Source organism: Mustela lutreola, chromosome 9, assembly GCF_030435805.1.
Source record: "Mustela lutreola isolate mMusLut2 chromosome 9, mMusLut2.pri, whole genome shotgun sequence".
NCBI lineage: Eukaryota > Metazoa > Chordata > Mammalia > Carnivora > Mustelidae > Mustela > Mustela lutreola.
Window position 1 is genome coordinate 92,591,016 of NC_081298.1, and position 22,078 is coordinate 92,613,093.

The 22,078-nt window shown below is 45.2% G+C and overlaps 2 protein-coding genes across 49 annotated transcripts in view; one reads left to right on the top strand and one right to left on the bottom strand.

The window, feature by feature from the left end:
- ASPRV1 (aspartic peptidase retroviral like 1) overlaps positions 1 to 12,339 on the bottom strand; it is a 115,972-nt gene extending 103,633 nt beyond the window's left edge. For 22 of the 48 annotated variants that reach the window (XM_059187944.1, XM_059187948.1, XM_059187939.1 and 19 more), the window contains exons 1-2: positions 11,985 to 12,339; positions 10,789 to 10,904 (exon numbers count right to left, since the gene is read on the bottom strand). The gene's annotated coding sequence lies outside the window, so the exon portion shown is untranslated. The other 26 variants (XM_059187947.1, XM_059187942.1, XM_059187941.1 and 23 more) reach the window with 11 other exon arrangements.
- Positions 12,340 to 12,851: 512 nt separating this feature from the next.
- On the top strand, positions 12,852 to 14,531 carry PCBP1 (poly(rC) binding protein 1). The gene has a single exon (XM_059187905.1). It carries the CDS (start codon positions 13,076 to 13,078, stop codon positions 14,144 to 14,146), a length of 1,071 nt encoding a protein of 356 aa, XP_059043888.1. The 5' UTR covers positions 12,852 to 13,075; the 3' UTR covers positions 14,147 to 14,531.
- Positions 14,532 to 22,078: the final 7,547 nt, after the last annotated feature.

The window sequence follows — 22,078 nt, forward strand, 5'->3', positions numbered from 1 at the left end:
TCGGGCTCTCTGCTCAGCGGGGAGCCTGCTTCCTCCTCTCTCTCTGCCTGCCTCTCTGCCTGCTTGTGATCTCTGTCTGTCAAATAAATAAATAAAATCTTTAAAAAAAGAAAATGGTTGTTGGGGTATCTGGGTGGCTCAGTGGGTTAAGCCTCTACCTTCAGCTCAGGGCATGATTCAGGATCCTGGAATCGAGCCCCGCATTGGGCTCTATGATCAGTGGGGAGCCTGCTTCCCCCTCTCTCTCTGCCTGCTGCTCTGCCTACTTGTGATCTCTCTCTCTCTCTGTCTGTCAAATAAATAAATAAAATCTTTAAAAAAAGAAAGAAGGAAAATGGTACACCAGCTCACTGGGCAGCCTGGGGTGGGGTTCTAGTATTTTACTGCCCTCGTACTACAGAAGTAAGTATCTGTGTGGAAAGACAAGGATGTATTTTCTAAAAACCTCCTACTCTAAAGCAGCTTTTTAAAATTTTTTCAAAATAGAAATATACACTATTCACTAAAAAAAAGAAATTGTCAGGTGCCTGGGTGGCTCAGTGGGTTAAAGCCTCTGCCTTTGGCTCAGGTCACGATCCCAGGATCCTGGGATTGAGCCACGCATCAGGCTCTCTGCTCAATCCCAGGGTCCTGGGATCGAGCCACGCATCAGGCTCTCTGCTCAGCAGGGAGCCTGCTCCCCCCACCCCGCCCCGCCCCTCCTGCCTCTCTGCCTACTTGTGATCTCTATCTGTCAAATAAATAAATAAAATCTTTTTTTTTTTAAGATTTTATTTATTTATTTGACAGACAGAGATCACAAGTAGGCAGAGAGGCAGGCAGAGAAAGAGGAGGAAGCAGGCTCCCTGCTGAGCAGAGAGCCCGATGCGGGGCTTGATCCCACGAACCTGGGACCATGACCTGAGCGGAAAGCAGAGGCTTTAACCCACTGAGCCACCCAGGCGCCCCACCCCAAGTATCCAACTCTTGATTTTGGCTCAGTCATGATCTCAGGGTCCTGAGATCAAGCCCATGTTGGGTTGGGCTCTGTGCTAGGTATGGAGTCTGCTTGATTCTCTCTCTCTCTCTCCTTCTCACTCTGCCCTTCCCCGCAAGAAAAGAAAAGAAATTGTCCTCTATCTCTTCCCTTTCCCATTCTCAAAATCAGTCTTTAGTCATTTAATCCTTACAAGAAGATAGGTGTCATTCATCATTATCTCCATTTGACAAGTACAGAAACTGAGTTTCTGAGAGGTTCAAGACCAAACAGCTAGTATGTGGGTGACCAGGGTTTCTGGAAAAGAATTTTCAGATATGAAGGAAGATAAAGATAGAAAACTCCTTCACTCATGCTGAGAAGACGTGGCTATGACAGTGGGTTCCTAGAAGGTATCTGAATGAACCAAGACTGGTAACAGGATTTTTTTTTTTTTTTTTTTAAAGAAACTATTCTTTTTTTTTTTTTTTTTTTTAAGATTTTATTTATTTATTTGACAGAGAGAGATCACAAGTAGGCAGAGAGGCAGGCAGAGAGAGAGAGAGGAGGAAGCAGGCTCCCTGCCGAGCAGAGAGCCCGATGCGGGACTCGATCCCGGGACGAGAGATCATGACCTGAGCCGAAGGCAGCGGCTTAACCCACTGAGCCACCCAGGTGCCCCTGGTAACAGGATTTTAAAGAAACTCCTGCTCTAGTAAGACAAGACCAAAGAAAAACTGTAACTCAAAAAGCCACTAATCCCGTGAGCTATCAGAAATCCTGCCCTCCCAGAAATAGTACAAATTATCATTAAGCCTGACAAAGTAGGACTTCATCTCTAAGGAGAGCCATATCCTTGCAAACCCGTCCTTACCTCCCCAATTCCAAAATGGTGTATCACTTTATCCTGTTAGAGAGCACAGCACTATTCAGATCAAAACATTTTCTAGACTGCGTCACTTGAGGGCAGAAACAATATGGTATTCATATAGATCTTCCCCTCATTATCTGGCACATAACCCCTATACATTAATTTAAAAATATATTCATTCAACTCCCAAGTGCTAGGCACTATTCTAGGAGATGGTGATATAGCAACAAGCAAAACAACATCCTAGCTATCATGAAATTTACATTTCAGTGGCAGGTGACCAATAATAAACAAACTATGTAGAGAGAGTCTCTAGAACAGTGTGTGGCACATAGTAGGCATCCCTCAATAAATATATGAATAATGAATGAATAGTACATCAAACAGTAATAACGTCTATGGAAAAAAAAATTAAGTAGGGAAAGGGAACGGTGAAGGCAGAGAGCAGGAGACGGTTTTACTTTAAATAGCGAAGTCAAGGAATGCTTTACAAACTAGACAACAGAGCAGAAACCTGAAGGAGGTAAGGGAGGAGGCCATACTGGTAACTGGAAGAAGTATTCCAGGAAAGAATACAACTACAGAAGTCCAAGGCTTGGCATGTTGGAGCAACTTCAAGGAGACCAGAAGTGTCCAGAGCACAAGGGGAATGTGGTAGATGATGTCAGGAGCAGCCTCAAGAGTGCTGCTCAAGATCCTATGTGGCATCCTAGATCACTGTAAGGACTTTAATTTTTAACATGGGCGGGACCCAGACAACGCTTCTCAGCAGAGGAGTGGCACGATTTGATAGACACTTAACAGGATTACTCTGGTAGGCCAAGGGAAGCCTATTCCAAAAGTAGCAGGTGAGGCAGTAAGAAGTGTTCAAACTCTGGATGTTTTTTAAGGTAGAACTTACAGGACCTTCTAGTGGACTATAGGAGGAAAGTAAGAAAAAGAACAGAGCCAGGGCACCTCAGTGGCTCAGTCAATTAAGCGTCTGCCTTCACTGAGATCATGATCCCAGGGTCCTGGGATTGAGCCCTGCATCAGGGAGCAGGGAGTCTACTTCTCCCTCTCCCTCTACTGCTCCCCCTGGGTTGTGCTCTCTCACTCTCTCTGTCAAATAAATAAATTAAAACTTTAAAAAGAACGGACTCAAGGGTGAGTCCTCCATATATTCAATACACCTGAAACTAAAATGGGGAGGAACTGGCAGAGGTACACATTTGAAGATTTATTTATTTATTTGAGAGAGAGAGAGCGCGCGCGAGCTCCAGTAGAGGAAGGGACAGAGAGAGAGAATCCTCAAACAAACTCCCCACTGAGCATGAAGCCTGACACACGGCTCCATCTTATGACCCAGGGGATCATGACCTGAGCTGAAAGCAAGAGCCAGATGCCCAAATAGCTGAGCCAATGGGTAGCTCCCAGAGGTACACATTTGAGAGAAGTTTCAAAATTAATTTGCTGAATATGTTAAGCTCAAGAAGCTATTAAATAACCAAGTAGAGATGATATCCTGTAGGCAGTCAGATAAGAGAGTCTTGAGTTCAGGGGAAGACATCCAAGCTGATGATATATACACTTGAGAATTGTCAGAGTACAAATGGCATTTAAAGTCTTGAAAGAGAACACCTAGGGAATGAGAGTAAACAGAGAAGGGATGCACGGACTGATCCGAGTACTCACTCCACCATTAGAGGCTAAGAAGATAAGGAGGATTCAAAAGGGGGCTGGGGATGAGAAGCCAAAAAAGGGGGATGCGGTTGAGAAGGAGGGGCCAGTGAGGCAGGGGAAAACCAAGGGAGTGGCATTGTAGAAGCCAAATGAAACTAAAGTGCAAGGAGGGAGTGTCAGGTGCCACAGAGAGGTCAAGATGACTGAGAAATGACCACAGAATCTGTGTGCTACTTTCTAAGCATGTTCTTCCTACTCCACACAGTACTTTTTTACTTTTAATCCAGATAAAATCCCAGTATTGTCCAATGAATACACAAAAGGTTTTTATTTAATGCAGCTATAACTATGTCTCAAAAAAACAAAAAACCAAAAATCAATGTGCTTAATCCAGACACAACAGATTTTACACAGCAAATAATGCTGAACAAATGCTTTGTCTGGTTGAATTAATTGTGTCTCTGAAACAAAGTTCCCAACTAAGTCTTGCTTGTGCTCAGTAGGTGGGATCAGAGAAATGTGCTATTTAAATGTATTTCTTTTGTTCTGCCATAAAGGAGCAGTTATTGTTGAACTCCTTTCCCTCCTTCCTAACTCAAACATCCTAACCACCTGAACAAAAACCATAAATTTCCACACACACACACACACACACACACACACACACCCCTTTGAAAACAAAGCAGAACACAACCCATGTCCAAAACTTGGATAAGAAAGGGATATACTGGGGTACCTGGGTGGCTCAGTGGGTTAAGCCGCTCAGTGCGTTAAGCCGCTGATCAGGTCATGATCTCGGGGTCCTGGGATCGAGTCCCGAACCAGACTCTCTGCTCAGCAGGGAGCCTGCTTCCTCCTCTCTCTCTCTCTCTGCCTGTCTCTCTGCCTACTTGTGATCTCTCTCTGTCAAATAAATAAATTAAAAAAAAAAAAAGAAAGGGATATACTAAGCCCTGTATCTTCTTACCTTTACTCACAGAGGGTGAACAATCATTTGCTAATTCAAAAACTGCTTTACTTACATTTTCTCCTTCGAATCTCTAGAGCAGAAATACAATTTCTGATGTCTACATCTTAAATGAGAATTATTGCTACAAAATAAGACTTAAACTTTCTGTGTGTAAGCACAATCAAGTCTCAGTAACATACACCTCTGAAGTAGCAGAACAATCATCACCAAAAACTGGATCATGCAAGCATCCTTCCTGAAATGTCTTCAACATCTGAACGGACTGTGCACACTCAGCCTTTAGGCCTCTGTTTCCCTTCTCAAGAGTTCTCCTTTCCTGCCCTCCACCCTACAATTTGCTAACCTGGGACTCAGCCTGAATGCCAACTTCTCTAAGTAGCCTTTCTGGATCCCCTCCAAGGCTGAATCAAGGACCCTCTTCTAAGCGCATGGCATCCTCTGCTTACTCATATTCTATAATAGTAATGTACTATACTGTGAATCTGTTTATTTGTCAGTGTCACTCTCCTGGTCACAAACATCTTGAAGGCAAGGACAGGATCTCATTCATTTCTGTATCCTCAGTGTTTGGGATGTATCAAGCAATCAGTAAGTATTTGCTGACTGGGGTGCCTGGCTGGCTAGGTCGGTAGAGTATGAGACTCTTGATCTCAGGGTCCTGAGTTCAAGCCCCATGCTGGGAGTTGAGCTAACGTGAAAAAGAAAAGAAAAGAAAATTAAGAAAAGAAAAAACTATTTGCTGACTGAATGAATAAGATAAATTTTGACCTAGAATACTTGAAGTGATCTTTATAGCACATTTTCCTTGATATACCAACTGATCTGAGGCTAATATTAAAATTACCAGCATCTTAATTACATCCCCAGCTGAGAGCAAAAACAAAGCAATTTTCCCAACCTCTCATTGGGAAGAGAGGATAAAAAAGAGACAAGGTGCTCAGGAGTTGTCGTATCAGCTGCTCTTTCTTGGTCTAAGACAACAGCCTATGCTTTCCACACCACACGAGGGCCCAATGGACTTCTGAATTGTTTTCTTCACATCTCTTCCAACGATCCTGTGTATTTCTCTTCCCTCTGCCCTAGTCTTTTCTCTTTTCTTTTCTTACCTTTTTCCCTTCCTTACTTTCTATACTTTGCATTTGTACTCTGTTCTCATTTTCCTTTTAACTTTTCTCTGCACTCCCTTCTCCATGCCTTATTTCAGTCAGAGTAACCCTGAGGAATCCATGGACATTACTTTCCCCAACTAGGAGAACTTATGACAAGAATGTTGCTGTACCTCCTGGGCACTTGTATAAAGCACATCAATATATTTTTTATGTTTCTGAGAAAATCCAGTAATAACCCCATAACAGCAGCACAAAATCATCAGTATATGAGATTAATATTATTACTCTTGTTACAATCCATGAAATGGGTAAAAAAAATATTTCTTAGGCTAGGGGCACCTGGGTGGCATCTAAGTATCTGACTCTTGGGCGCCTGGGTGGCTCAGTGGGTTAAGCCTCTGCCTTCAGCTCAGGTCATGGTCTCAGGGTCCTGGGATCGAGCCCCATATCGGGCTCTCTGCTCAGCAGGGAGCCTGCTTCCCTTCCTCTCTCTCTCTGCCTGCCTCTCTGCCTACTTGTGATCTCTGTCTGTCAAATAAATAAATAAAATCTTAAAAAAAAAAAAATTTAAATATCTGACTCTTGATTTCAGCTCCGGTCATGAGATTGAGCCCCAAGTTGGGCTCTGCACTCAGCACAGAGTCTGCTTAAGACTCTCTCTCCCTCTCCCTCTGCCCACTCCGCCCCCACTTTGTGCATGGGTGTCCTCTATCTCTTCCTCTAAAATAAATAAATAAATCTTAAAAAAAGAAAGAAAGAAAGAAAGAAAAGATAGTGGGGCACCTGGATGGCTCAGTCCGTTAAGTGTCTGCCTTCGGCTTAGGTCATGATCCCAGGATCCTGGGATTGAACCCTGCCATCAAACTCCCTGCTCAGCAGAGAGCCTGGTTCTCCATCTCCTACTCTGCCTGCTCATGCCCTCTCTCTCCCTCTGTCAAACAAATAAATAAAATCTGAAAGAAAGAGAGAAAAAGAAAGAAAGAAAAGAAAAAGGAAAGGGAAGGAAGATCTGCCTTCAGCTCAGGTCATGATCTCAGGGTCCAGAGGTTAAGCCTTACACTAGGGGCTCCGTGGGGAGTCCATTTCTCCCTCAGTCTCTCTCTATGTTCTCCTGCTTTCTCTCTCTAAAATAAGTAACACCTTTTAAATAAATTAATAAAGGGGTAAATGTCATTAAAAATACATATATATACAAATACTCCTTAAGCTATATTCTGTAGTATCCCAGAAAGTGATAGGGTCAAGGCCCTCTCAATTTACTATAATTTCATTTTATTTTTTAAGATTTTATTTATTTGACAGAGAAAGACACAGCGAGAGAGGGAACACAAGCAGGGGTAGTGGGAGAGAGAGAAGCAGGCTTCCCACTGAGAAGGGAGCCCAATGCGGGGCTCAATCCTAGGACCCTAGAATCATGACCTGAGCCTAAGGCAGAAGCTTAACAACTGAGCCACCCACGAGCCCCAATTTACTATAATTTGAAATAAAAGAAAAATGAGAAGCAAATTCTGAAGGAATAAGAAAAAAAGAAATTATGTTTTTTTAAAAAAATGCTGCATGTTAGCTTCCCTATGACCCTGCAACTGCACTACTGGGTATTTACCCCAAAAATACAGATGTAGTGAAAAGAAGGGCCATCTGTACCCCAATGTTCATAGCAGCAATGGCCACGATCGCCAAACTGTGGAAAGAACCAAGATGCCCTTCAAGGGACGAATGGATAAGGAAAATGTGGTCCTATACACTACGGAGTATTATGTCTCCATTTGATAGGATGAATACCCAACTTTTGTATTAACATGGACGGGACTGGAGGAAATTATGCTGAGTGAAATAAGTCAAGCACAGAGTCAATTATCATATGGTTTCACTTATTTGTGGAGCCTAAGAAATAACAAGGAGGACATGGGGAGATGGAGAGGAGAAGGGAGTTAAGAGAAATTGGAAGAGGAGATGAACCATGAGAGACTATGGACTTTGAAAAACAATCTTACGGTTTTGAAGGGGTGGTGAGTGGGAAGTTGGGCCAGCCTGCTGGTGGGTATTGTGGAGGGCACATATTGCATGGAGCACTGGGTGTGGTTCATAAACAATGAATTCAAAAAAAAAATACATTTTTTTAAAAAGACAGAAAAAAAAATGTTGCATGTTGGTAGGGCAAATTTAAAAAGCTATCTATACTTGCTGGACCAGGCAGATTAAGGGGAAAAAGTGTGGTCCCTGCCTCCAGAGTCTCCAGAGGAATAATTCCCACCACTCCCCAAACCCATAAATGTAAACATTAGAGAAAAAGAGAATAGAGGTTTTCTTAAACCAAAAAAATCAGGAACCTAATGTAAGTGGACTGGCTGCTCTAGGCCAAAAGAATAAAAAATAGATTGAAAGCTTTTTGAGTTAAAGATAAAATTATTCCATGTGTCAAAGCATCAGAAGCCAAAAAGAGGAACAAGACACAACCAACATTCAAGAGATCCAGCTCATGGCGATTCACAGACCTGTACCCCTGGGGATAAAAATACGTGTTTATAAAAAAATAAGTAAATAAAAAAAATTTTAAAAAGAGAGAGATCTGGGACGCCTGGGTGGCTCAGTTGGTTGGACGACTGCCTTCGGCTCAGGTCATGATCCTGGAGTCCCGGGATCGGGTCCCGCATCGGGCTCCCAGCTCCATGGGGAGTCTGCTTCTCTCTCTGACCTTCTCCTCATTAATGCTCTCTCTCACTGTCTCTCTCTCAAGTAAATAAAATCTTAAAAAAAAAAAAAAAAAAAAAAAAGAGAGAGATCCAGCTCAGGTTCTGACAAGCTGTGCAACCTTGGGCAAGTCACTTCACCCTTCTGATCCATAGATGGCTCGTCCATAAAAATAAGCATAATAATACTTTGCTGGCAAAGTTGTGTGATGATTAACATGAAATCACTTCAAAATTATTTCTTGAAACATGCCAATGTGAAGTAAAAAGAAGCAAAAATCCTTCCTCTGAATGGAATATAAATCCTGTGGTTAAATTTCCAAAGTCTAGGCCTGACTCACCTTCACAACCTCATTAAACTCCTTAACTAACCTGCAGTCATTCAAATGCGAGAAGAGTCATACATGAGGCTCCAGGGGTGGGGCAGTGACTATTTAGTCCATTGTTCCATATCTTAGGGGCTTCATCTGTAAAATGGGTGGTGTGGAATTCACTTATATATCCACAAGATAGTGCAGGTCTGGGGAAGGGAGTGGAGAATTTACCATAAGTTATATTTACATAACCCTCCCCTCCTCCAGAGATAAAGAACCAAGATCATCAAATATCATTGCTCCCTAGACAGAATTAGAAGACATCATTTAATCTCTTCTTTTACAGATGGGAAAACCAAAGCCCAGTTTTGAGTTGGGTTATAAACTTCTCAAAGCTAGACAGTGGCAGAGCTGAAGCTGGCAGCCAGAGCCACAGATTCCCAAGTCCAGTGCCCTCTTTACCAGATTTCCGGGTCATCCACAGCACGCAGCCTATACAAACACACTATCAACAACAAGACACGCTACAATTGAATCAACAGCTCATGTTGCCTATGCAGGCAGAGAGGGTTTGTAGGACTCTAGGGGAAACAAAGAGGCTGAGAGCTGGGAAGGGGATATCTTTATTGAGGGGCAGGAGAAGGTAGAATCCTAGAGGTACTCAGATAAGAAAAAACTAATGGAAAACTTCAGGCAAAAAAGGTTTAAAACAAGCAGTCTTGGGAAGACAGACTCAATGGATACAATTTTCTTTAGGGAAAATAAATATGTGGCAGATTTAGAGAAGCAGAATAGTTTGAATCAGGATATAATTCCTAATTATATATAATTTCTCTTTTTGTCTCCTCAGTTTTTAATATTTACTAATAATTTTAATTCCCCAAACAGTTCTGTCTCTCCTATAAGACAAGGTCCTTTGCAGAAACCACATCTTACATAGTGGTAAATATACAGACTCTGGATTCAGATTGCCTAGATTCAAACCCCTATTTTCCAATTTAATAACTGTACCTTGGACAAAATCCTTCACCCCTCTGTATCTCTGCAAAATGGAAATTAACATCACCCCCATCACAGGTTTTGTGAGGATTAAATGTGTACATTAATCATTTTGGTCACAACCTAATAATGGGTTTCTCATTATTTTAGTTTTGATGTGCCTTTTTATTTCATGTTAAAGAACAGAAACTACCAAAGTATACTGCACATCATAAGAACAAGTATTGTTCTGCAAAGATTTTGTTTCATATACGTGATATATATATATATATGTGCATATATGAGTTATTTTGTAAAATTTAGCTCTTATGGTGGTTTGCTTTTAAAACTGTTGAGAAACCTGGTTGGCATAGTCGGTGGAGTATGTAATCTTGATTGTGGGGTTGTGAGTCCAAGCCCCATGCTGGGGGTAGAGATTACTTAGAAATAAAATATTTAAAATAAAAAAATATGAAAGCCACTGAATTATCATACAGAATAAAGCTTCAAACAGTATCTGGCGTAGTAAGCACTTAGTGCCATTACTGTCATTGTTGCTATGACATATCCACCTACCAAAGTTGTTTGTAGAATTATATACGGTAATGCAAAAGCACTTCAAAAACTATGATATAGGGCACTAACATAAGAGAAGCAAAAAACCCTTCTCTCCATCTCTAACATCCATGCATGTAGAGCCCTATTCAGGCACATACATATTCCTTGTTTGGCCTACAATTTATTTGTTACATTAAACTCAAGAGTTCACAGACTTAACGATTTACCTAATAGTGTCATGCCCTCTCAATATTTGCAGAGAAATGAAGGCTTGGTGCCAAAATCAAATTATTTATTTTTACTTGGTTAGGATATTGGGGTGAGGAAGGCGGAAATCATGCCCATGCTTAGCTGAAGGAAGCTAGTGAGTCACACACAGAAACTGCTTGCTCCCACAGAGCCAGGTAGATTTAAATGTGCCACAGACAAGGCTGGACTGACAGATACTTCAGCCTTTGGGTAGGGCTGAATCATTTCCCCCTCCCTATCGTCACCCAAACACCTCATTAAAAAAATAGCATTTGAGCCTCTTACAGATATAGCTCATACCAGGAAAAACTGGGAATCCCCAGATACAAACTGGGGGTAACTATGCACCAAAAGGTTACCTGAGGGGTTCCTTTAAATGACAAGCTCACCTAAACATCGAAATAGCACTTGAATTCTAAAACCGTAACTTACTAAAAAAATTTGAAAATGTGCTCACCAATAAGGAAATCAGAAGGTCAGGATTCCATCCTCCACACTGTGTGACCTTGAATTAGTCACTTCATCTCTCTGGGCCTAAGTGAATTCGTCTGTTAAAAAAAAAAGAGAGAGAGAGGTAAAACCTACCTCAGAAGATCATTGTAAAAATTAAAGATAGTATGCAGTAAAATGGTAGCACAGCATCTGGCACTGGTAAATGCACAGTAACATTCGTCTCTGTCCCCCCACACTAAAAGTGAATGCCAGGTGTGGGTAAACTGAGGTTCACCAGCCAGCTGCCCTCTGAAAAAGGTCACTGGTATCTGAATGGCTTTATGGAAATTATCTTTTTTATTTTTTTAAGTTGTTTTATGAGACCATTTCTTGGTCTCTCCAGCACACCAGCCTGAGATGAAAGTCTAGGAAATCAGGAACTTTCTAGCTCATTTCTTAAAGCAGCAATTCCTAAATGCTTCGGTACTGGGGGGGCCCAAATTAACCACTGGTACTGCCCCTCGTTACTCACTATTAAATTTAAAACTAACGAGAACTCAGTATTATGCCTTCATTTTTTTAGTTATAAACGTTTCCATTTTAAATTAATGGAGGAAATGCATTAAAATTAGGCAGCCGAGGTTTGGACCCGGGTGGGCAGAGAGCACTCGCTGCGAGGGGAAGGCTGCCGCCAAGACGCACGGGATGGGGGTGGGGGCATTCTGGAGCTTTAGGGTCGACCCCAATTTCTCGTTGGCGACAAATCCAGGACACGTGTCGCCATTTTGTGTTCCGGAAACATGGCGGCCACCCCATGGGGAAGGAAGGGGGGGCGGAGGGACCGCCACGTTAGCCTCTTTCCCTGCGGGATCCTAAAGCACGCTGCGCACACGTCTGTCTGGGTGCATTCTCTGTCCGGCTTAGCCGAAGTAAAGAGAAACGGAAAGAAATAAACGTACACGAGCCACCCAAACGACTTTTCTTTAGCGAGAAGAACGTGCGATGGCGAACTGCAAGAAAGGCCTTCCAAGATGGCGGGGCCCGACAGGGGCCGCCCCCGAAGAAAGCGGGGCGCGGCGTCTGCACCAAGGGTAGAAAGGCAGAGCGGGAGCTTAAACGGCATGGGGAAAATCGCAAGAACCACCCCCCCGCACTACTCGGGACCCCTAAAAAAATGCGGTTCCCAAGAGGCATACCATTGTCTTAAATGTCTGACAAGACTGCCACGACTAAAAAGACACTAGGAGGTGGGGTTTCTCTAGATTCAACCGAAAGAAACTTGCAAAATGCAAACAAAGCATTATGTAAATGGACGCCATTCTTTTTTTATGGCCAGGTTTCCAACACTGCCCAGAAATCAAGTGCAGAGCCGCAACTTGGGCGGCGGTGGGGGGATTTCGGTTTTTTTCCTCACCGGTCGCCGCTGGGGGACCGGGGCAAGGCTGGGGGCTGGCGCGAGGCGCCCGGGCACCGGGGACGAAGGGGCCCCACGTGCCTGCTCGCGCGCGCTCGCGCGCGCGCACCCGCCCCACAAGCCTCGCCTCGCCGCCCCTCCCCCCCGGAAGACCGCCGCTGCCCCTCCCGTCTCCCCACACCCTCGCGCACGCGCTCTAGCCGCCTCACGCGCACGTTTTAAACCCGCGGCGTCCCAGCTGCCGCCTGCAGTTACTGCCGGGGCTGCCCGTGTCGCTCCGCTTCCAAACCCCTTTTGCAAGGCGGGAAAATAACGTTTCAACCCCATTCACAACACTAACATTTCAAAACATTTGCCAGTGGCGCTTGAGTTAATAAAATGCACGTTGTTTTAAAACCTTGCCGGGCTCACAGCATCTGCCCATCGGGGCTTTATGTTCAACGCTAGGCTGTTAAAAAGAGTTTTTAAAAACTACCATGTGGAGGTTGGCGCAATCTTGTGACCTAAAAAAGACGGGTCCTCTTTTTTTTTCAAGGGGTCCTGCGCGGCAAGCACTTCCGGGGTCAGAGGGTACGCGGGGTTGAAAGCGGGCTTCCCGCCCCGCCCAGACCGCCGAGGCTGCCGCCGGAGTCGCCACCGCCGCGCCCTCGCCCACCCGCCCGCCCGCCGCTCCCGGCCCCGCTCGCCCCCTCCGCCGCCGCCGCCTGCCCCTGCGACGACGCCGCGGCCTCCCGCCCGCGCCCGCTCGCTCCCGCGGCCCTCGCTCGCCTCGCGCCGGCAGTTTTGGGCCTACACCTCCCCTCCCCCCGCCAGCCACCAAAGACTTGACCACGTAACGAGCCCAACTCCCCCGAACGCCGCCCGCCGCTCGCCATGGATGCCGGTGTGACTGAAAGTGGACTAAATGTGACTCTCACCATTCGGCTGCTTATGCACGGAAAGGAAGTAGGAAGCATCATTGGGAAGAAAGGGGAGTCGGTTAAGAGGATCCGCGAGGAGAGTGGCGCGCGGATCAACATCTCGGAGGGGAATTGTCCGGAGAGAATCATCACTCTGACCGGCCCTACCAATGCCATCTTTAAGGCCTTCGCTATGATCATCGATAAGCTGGAAGAAGATATCAACAGCTCCATGACCAACAGCACGGCGGCCAGCAGGCCCCCGGTCACCCTGAGGCTGGTGGTGCCGGCCACCCAGTGCGGCTCCCTGATTGGGAAAGGCGGGTGTAAGATCAAAGAGATCCGCGAGAGTACGGGGGCCCAGGTCCAGGTGGCGGGGGATATGCTGCCCAACTCCACTGAGCGGGCCATCACCATTGCTGGCGTGCCGCAGTCTGTCACCGAGTGTGTCAAGCAGATCTGCCTGGTCATGCTGGAGACGCTCTCCCAGTCTCCGCAAGGGAGAGTCATGACCATTCCGTACCAGCCCATGCCGGCCAGCTCTCCAGTCATCTGCGCGGGCGGCCAAGATCGGTGCAGCGACGCTGCGGGCTACCCCCATGCCACCCATGACCTGGAGGGACCACCTCTAGATGCCTACTCGATTCAAGGACAACACACCATTTCTCCGCTCGATCTGGCCAAGCTGAACCAGGTGGCAAGACAACAGTCTCACTTTGCCATGATGCACGGCGGGACCGGATTCGCCGGAATTGACTCCAGCTCTCCAGAGGTGAAAGGCTATTGGGCAAGTTTGGATGCATCTACTCAAACCACCCATGAACTCACCATTCCAAATAACTTAATTGGCTGCATAATCGGGCGCCAAGGCGCCAACATTAATGAGATCCGCCAGATGTCCGGGGCCCAGATCAAAATTGCCAATCCCGTGGAAGGCTCCTCTGGTAGGCAGGTTACTATCACTGGTTCTGCTGCCAGTATTAGTCTGGCCCAGTATCTAATCAATGCCAGGCTTTCCTCCGAGAAGGGCATGGGGTGCAGCTAGAACAGTGTAGGTTCACTTAAAACCCCTTTCTGCTGTTTTCCCATGATCCAACTGTGTAATTTCTGGTCAGTGATTCCAGGTTTTAAATAATTTGTAAGTGTTCAGTTTCTACACAACTTTATCATCCGCTAAGAATTTAAAAATCACATTCTCTGTTCAGCTGTTAATGCTGGGATCCATATTTAGTTTTATAAGCTTTTCCCTGTTTTTAGTTTTGTTTGGGTTTTTGGCTCATGAATTTTATTTCTGTTTGTCGATAAGAAATGTAAGAGTGGAATGTTAATAAATTTCAGTTTAGTTCTGTAATGTCAAGAATTTAAAAATTAAAAAATGGATTGGTTAAAAAATGCTTCATATTTGAAAAAGCTGGGACTACTATCTTAAACTCTTTGTTGGTGGTTTTTTTTCCCCTTCCCTTTTAGTATTAGGCCTTTGTAGGAAGAAGGGTGGGCCCATCCTTGGTGTTCTCTAGCCCTTTTCACCTATTGGTAAGATTCCATTCCCTTTCTGTCCCAACAAAGGAACACGGCAGGCTGGGCCTGCTTTGGGGTATTTTGCAGACGGAGGGTCTCTCCCGGAGAGTGACATCCCTCCAGCTAAGTTCCAGAGAGAGGCCTCTGCCCATTTCTCTGGTAGAAAACGAGGGTTTTCTGAGATGGAAAAAGTAGCCCTTTCCGTAGGAGCCCTAATGAATGGCAGTGTGTCCTCCCGACCAGCCAGCCCCTCCCCCCAACCCAATCTCACTGGGGAAACTTAGGAACAAAAAAAATGTTCTAAGGTGGGAGGAGCCTGGGGGGGTTACCCAGAGGAGAGGTGGGGGAGGGAAAAGGGCTGGGCAGGGGCTGGAGGGAGGGGCTGAGGTGGGGGAAGGGAAAGGGTCAAGGGTGGGTTTGAGGATTTGGAAGAGGGCGAGGGCGGGGTGGTGGTAGGGATGGTGGGGTTTGGGGCCCCCAGGACTGAACGGGGGATGGTACCAGTGGGGTGCACGTGGCAAGCATGCACCTGTGGCAAGCAGCCTGTCAGAGGATGTTATTACACCTTCCAAGTGGTGAATCCAGAAACAAAAGAAGCCCAGCTTCTAATTCTTCAGCTGTGTGCAATGTTAGAGAAGTCATTATACAAGGAAATAATCCTGCTTAAATGGGGCAGCCCTCACAGGCAGGAATGTAGCAAGATCCACTGATTGTAGCCTAAGAATGTGGTGGTAAAAATGCAGGTTCCTGGGTCCCACCCCCTAAATCTAATCAGGAGACTGCATTTTTAACAATACCCCAAAACGTTCTTAGATTTAAGTGCCACTCATTATCTTTACCAGTGGATTAGGAAGATCTTGCTGTGAAGGCCTAATAACCTCATGTCCACACCAACCAGTTGGAGTAGACTGGACTTGATGAAAGAAGAAAAATTCTCTATGATTAGGCAAAGACACTAGAAAAAGGCAATTCAGGGGCGCCTGGGTGGCTCAGTGGGTTAAGCTGCTGCCTTCGGCTCAGGTCGTGATCTCAGAGTCCTGGGATCGAGTCCCGCATCGGGCTCTCTGCTCGGCAGAGAGCCTGTTTCCCTCTCTCTCTCTGCCTGCCTCTCCATCTACTTGTGATTTCTCTCTGTCAAATAAATAAATAAAATCTTTAAAAAAAAATAGAAAAAGGCAATTCAAGACAATGGACAATTAGGTGCCAAAGTGCTTAGTTCAAACCCCAGGCACTGTGGGAGATCCACTAACAGCAAAGAGAAACTCCTGTGAGAGCAGAGTATTACACGCAATAAATAATCTGTTGAGGCTTACTCTCTACAGGGTATCTATTTTTTCTGAGGTACAGACCTGCTTCCAAGAGGCCCTGGAGGTAAGCCTGGGGTCTACCATGCACTTCCCACCCACCCACTGTGGAGTCATCACTGAAGGGAACCTAATTTCATGAGTTAAACCTGAGTTCAAATATGAGTTCTGCCTCTTACTTGTGGCCTTGGGCAAATTATTTAACCTCTGTATAACATGGAAGTGTTAAAAGTACACATTTCGAGCTTGTGAAAAAAAATGAGCATGTTTGTAAAGCAGAGCAGTGCTTACAACGTAGTAGACTTCAGTATACTTCATACTGCAGAAAGCCAAAGGTCCATTTCTGTCCACAGTGTCTTTGGACAGAAAAGACATGCTTAAAAGAGAACAAAGTGTTCTAAATGACAAGCTGAGAGAGGACAGTTGGACTAAGGGGCCAGGACAGGTAAAGGAGGACCTAGTGAAAACCCAGAAATGGGTTGTCTCCCGGAGATGATGAGCTTAAACCAAGTTTGCATGAAGTAGGGCAGGAGTGAATAAGTTGAACCGTCAAACCCAGGCCAAATGGTTTTTGCGGAGTCCCTGAAATTTGCTGGGTGAAGTGGTTCAAATGCCCTATAAAAAGTAGACCTCAAATTGTCCTCAACCCCTTTCCCCTCCCACCCTTTCAAAAGCAAAGCTGACCATAATTTGTAAAATAATGAGTTAAGCAGCAAGGCAGAGGATGAAGGGCAACTTGGATGGACTGAAGTCAAGAAGAGCAGCCAGAACATGGCCTCAAGCGGATTCTAATAACAGTAGTATTACTGGGAATAGGACATTAGTATTACTAGGAATACATGTAGAAAAGAGCCAACGCAAGGGAGATCGAAACTGAATGTGGAGGCTAGAGTAAGCTAGAACGAGGGGAGTAGTGAGTTCAGAAATAGTGATATGACTATTTGCAGGGAGAAATAGTGAACAAGTAGCTAGAAATAGACAAACTGAAGGGAAGTCAGAATCATAGGGAGACAGATAAGTGAGAGGAAGGGGCTAGAGACTGAGTTTTAGGGTAATGGACATAGTCTCCGTGTTCACCACGGTAGCTCTAATGCCTGTCATCATAATATATGTATATATATATATATATATTTTAATTTTTATTTGTTTGACAGATTACAAGTAGAGAGGCAGGCAGAGAGAGAGAGAGGAGGAAGCAGGCTCCCCACCGAGCAGGGAGCCCGATGCGGGGCTCCATCCCAGGACCCTGGGACCATGACCTGAGCCGAAGGCAGAGGCTTTAACCCACTGAGCCACCCAGGTGCCCCTGTCACCATAATATATTAACAGGAGCTCAGTAAGTATCTGTAGAATGAATACAGCAGTACCTGATGAAGAAGCAATGGGCAAAGCAGCAGGGGAAAAACCAGGATAGTGTCCTTGAGAGGAGTCAAGGAGGAAAGTTTCAAAGTTGACGGAGGACAACAATGCTACAGAGAGGTTTAACAGAATTGAACATTTGTGCAAAATACTTTGAACTAAAATTTAATGTTTTGGTACAACTGGAAGATGCGTAGTAGTAGCTAATTATAGTCAAAAGCACAGTACATAATAGAAAGGGAAGGGAAGGTGGAGGAAGCCACAAAATCAAATGAGGCTAAAACAGCCTTGAATGCCATAATAAAGGGTTGGAGCTTTATTCTGAAAACTAGTGGGCTTCAAAAATTTTCTTTAAAGCATATACACTATTACACATTCGTTTATAAATTACATACATGTATTTTAGTCATGCTTATTTACAAACTATATACAAGGATAATCCTAAATATTATGTAAGAAAACAAAATTAAGAGGTGCCTGGGTGGCTTAGTCGGTTAAGCATCTGCCTTCTGCTCAGGTTATGATCCTTGGGTCCTGGGATCAAGTCCCACATTGGAGTCTGGGAGGGAGTCTGCTTCTCCCTCTCCCTCTCTGTCCCTCCCTGATGCTCGTGTGCACACATGTGCTCGCTCACCCTCAAGTAAATAAAATCTAAAAAAAAATTAAATATTAACAGTTATGATAAATTGAAATCTAATTTCTAATAGTTTTTGTTGTTCTTGTTTTAATTCCTTCCACCCAGTCATTTTCAGAGACCACTTTAAGGGGATACCGGGGGAGACACTTCCAAAGTCATGGGTATCTTGGGGAGCAGAATTCCAGAAGAGTGCTAGGAGGAAGCCAGATTACACCAAGAGAGTACAGCCTGGAGGCAAGAAAGTGGAGACTGGAGACTAAATGGCTCAAACCTTTGAGGGTGCAAAGGAGAGAGAAAAATAGGACAGTAACCTGAGTGGGGGAGGACCGGATAAAAGATTTTGGTGGGGAGGGTTGTTGTTTTTGAAAGGACTGTCACTAAAGGCAGATAATAAGGAACCAATGGGAAGTTGCAAATAAAAGCTAGGTAAGAGGGCGCCTGGGTGGCTCAGTGGGTTAGGCCTCTGCCTTTGGCTCAGGTTATGATCTCAGGGTCTCTGCTTGGCAGGGAGCCTGCTTCCTCCTTTCTCTCTCTGCCTGCCTCTCTGCTTACTTGTGATCTCTCTCTGTCAAATAAATAAATAAAAATCTTAAAAAAAAAAAAAATTTAAAAGCTAGGTAAGAAAGGACTGTGGAGGAGCCTCTAGTTGGCTCAGAGCAGTGTGTGACTCTTGATCTCCAGGTCATGAGTTTGAGCCCCACATTGGGTGTGGAGATTACTATGTTTGTTTTGCTGTTTTTGTTGTAGTTTCTTTGGGGGGAGGGGGTATTGTTGTCATCGCTGTTCTATTTAGTAGGTCCCACACCCAGCATGGAGCCCAGAGCCGGGCTTGAATTCATGACCTGAGATGGAAACCTGAGCCAAGATCAAGAGTCTGATGCTGAGTAACTGAGTAAGCTACCCAGGTGCCTCAAGATTACTTAAATAAAACTTAAAAAAAAAAAAAAAAAAAGGATTATGGAGAAAAAAAAAACGATTATGGAGAGAAGAGGGTCTTGGAGCAGTGAAAATCAGATGCCAGGCCAGGATGACTATTAGAATTTAATTCATTTTGTTCCCTCTCCTATCAGGACTTACATTTCAGGACTCTTTTCTTCTCTCTTTGGGGCAGCTTGAGCATGCCCCATCCTCTTCTGGATTGAGGCCTGGAAATCGAGAAGCCCCCTCTACAGTTGGTGTGTTTCCTGCTGCAGCCCTATTCGGGCCACCAGCTTTTGGGCCGCAACTGCTGCCACAGCTGAGAAGACAGAACAGGTTGAGAAGCACCTGCTGTATCATAGCCACGGGAGTTGTCCCACGTGTTTGGAAGGCTAGTCATCCCCCAACCCCCAGTCCCCTCTCTCACCCCACTCAACCTACATACATGAACCCCCCCAACCCACCACGTACCCCACCCCCACCAGCCGCTGGGACATGAATCACCGCTCTTGGGATCACTGTGAGAGCAGCTTCTGTCACCTGGACAGTAAGCAGTGTTTGTTAAGAGCCTGAGTTTTAAAACAAAAAAACAAACAAACAAAAAGAGCTTGAGGTTCGTGAGTTGAACCAACCTCACTCCCTGCTACTCTTAGCTTCCCTTAGTAGTGAGCCACATACTGTCCAGCATCACTGGGCCTGTCACCTCCTGCCAATGAGACAGCACCTAGCCAGACATATAAATAGGCAGTCACCACCAGAGAAGCCTTCCACTGCCAAGTCCTCTGGCCACCTTGCCTGGCTTGGCCACCTGAGGGGCCTTCCTAAAATTCCAATCCGACCACATCACTCCCCTACTTAAAGGCCATCAAGTACCTCCTCCACGCATGGTCTACAAGAGAAAATCCAAACTTCTCAGCATAGCTCATGGACCCTTCAGGATCTCTTCCCACCAGCCTCACCAGCAAGGCCTGCTAGTCCCTTGGATCTGCTTTCAGCCTCCCCTACAGAATGATTTTTAGTTCCCCAGTGTCGTTCTGTTTGGGCATCCTTGCATCTGGGAAATAATGGTTTCTTCATAATTTCTGACCCTGGCTGTCCTCTTTGTTACCTGCCTGGGGTTCTAGGACACCTAACTGGGACTCCTGGCCTTGAGCATGAACATTCTGAAAGGAAAATTATACTCTGCTGTGGATCAGGAGAGCTGAGTTCTACTCCTGACTTTGGCATCCACTCCATGGGTGATCTTGGGCAAGCTTTTTGGGTCTTTTTGGATCCTTCTAGGTCCTTCTGGGTCTCAGTCTTCTATCTGGGAAGAATGAATCAGATAATATCCACAATTCTCTGGCTGCCTTGGGAAATAATACTGCCTTTGTGGGCTCCCACTCCTGCTTCTGCGTCCTGCCACAGGGCGGACTTCTGACACATAGACCTTCTGTAAACACTCTTAAGAGAGAAAAACAGAAGTTAACTTAAAAACACAACACACACACACACACACAAACCCAAAACAAAACAAAAAAGGCAACAACTGGCTTCAACAAGGCCCAGCTTGGCATTTTGGGTAACCACTCATAGGAGCTTGGCTGAAGAGGAAGCAGATGGAAGGAACTACCAGGAAGATCTACTCTGAATCTCCCAGAAGGTGCTGTCACCTTTAGATGTTATGGTGAGGAGGCTAGGACAATAGAGAGGAAGGCAGAGGGTACACACAAGAGAAGGTTACATATGGACACAGATAATCCCCTAGGCAGACCCAAGCCCCCCTTTTCTTTCCCTGCTCTTATGTCCTAAGAACTAGGGCTTTATGAGAGGGCTCTGGCTCTCTCTGAGCGCACCCTGGACCCATGTCTACTAAAGTAGGAAGAGGGTAGCTAGCTGTTCCCTTTCTCCCAGCGGCAAATTAGCACTTCAGACACCTGCCACCAGGCTAAGTATACCTTAGTGGGGTACTTTAGTGACAGCAGACACACTACCTCATTAGTTACTCTTGGGTGATAGAAGAAATCAAATCAGTTATTCCCTGAGCAGTTCACCCACAGGGTGAAGACACACTTTCTTAAATGTTCCTCCATGAACGTGAACACCTATGCCTTCATTTGTAAGTTCACCTCTACTTCAAAAAGCATTTTCTAGGAGCACCCGGCTGGCTCAGTCAGAAGAGCATGTGACTCTTGATCTCAGGGGTGTAAACTTGAGTCCCACGTTGGGTGTAGAGATTTCTAAAATAAATAAATAAACTTAAAAATTTTTTTTCTAGGGACACCTGGGTGGCTCAGTTGGTTAAGCGGCTGCCTTCGGCTCAGGTCATGATCCCAGCATCCTGGGATCGAGTCCCGCATCGGGCTCCTTGCTCGGCAGGGAGCCTGCTTCTCCCTCTGCCTCTGCCTGCCTCTCTGTCTGCCTGTGCTCACTCGCTCGCTCTCCCTCTATGCCTGACAAATAAATAAATAAAATCTTAAAAAAAAAAAATTTCTATAGTCTGCTATATTTCAATTAAAAAGGAAATTAATTTAAAAAATTATTTTTCAAGATTTTATTTATTTGAAAGACAGAGAACATGAGCAGGGGAAGGGGCAGAGGGAGAGAAAGAAGCAGATTCCCTGCTAAGTGGGGAGATCATGACCTGAGCCAAAGTCAGACACTTAACCGACTGGGCCGCCCAGGCACCCCCCAAAAATAAAATAAATTTTAAAAGCATGTTCTGGGGGGCGCCTGGGTGGCTCAGTGGGTTAAGCCGCTGCCTTCAGCTCAGGTCATGATCTCAGGGTCCTGGGATCGAGTCCCGCATCGGGCTCTCTGCTCAGCAGGGAGCCTGCTTCTCTCTCTCTCTCTCTGCCTGCCTCTCCATCTACTTGTGATCTCTCTCTGTTAAATAAATAAAATCTTAAAAAAAAAAAAAAAAAAAAAAGCATGTTCTGGGCTTGCAACAAGGCCCAGCTTGGCATTTTGGGTAACCTATATAGTATTCTTTTAAAGTAGCATATATATGTTACTCTTTTAAAAAATGGGATCATAGGGGCACCTGTGTGGCTCAGTGGGTTAAAGCCTCTACCTTCAGCTCAGGTCATGATCCTAGGATCGAGCCCCGCATCAGGCTCCCTGCTCAGCGGGGAGCCTGCTTCCCCCTCTTTCTCTCTGTCTGCCTCTCTGCCTACTTGTGATCTCTGTCTATCAAAAAAAAAAGATAAAATCTTTAAAAAATAAAAAAATAAAATGGAATCATACTCATTTCTCTAAAAAA

Bases quoted from the DNA above. Each gene is read 5' to 3' on its own strand.
- PCBP1 (XM_059187905.1), top strand. From the start codon at position 13,076: ATGGATGCCGGTGTGACTGAAAGTGGACTAAATGTGACTCTCACCATT.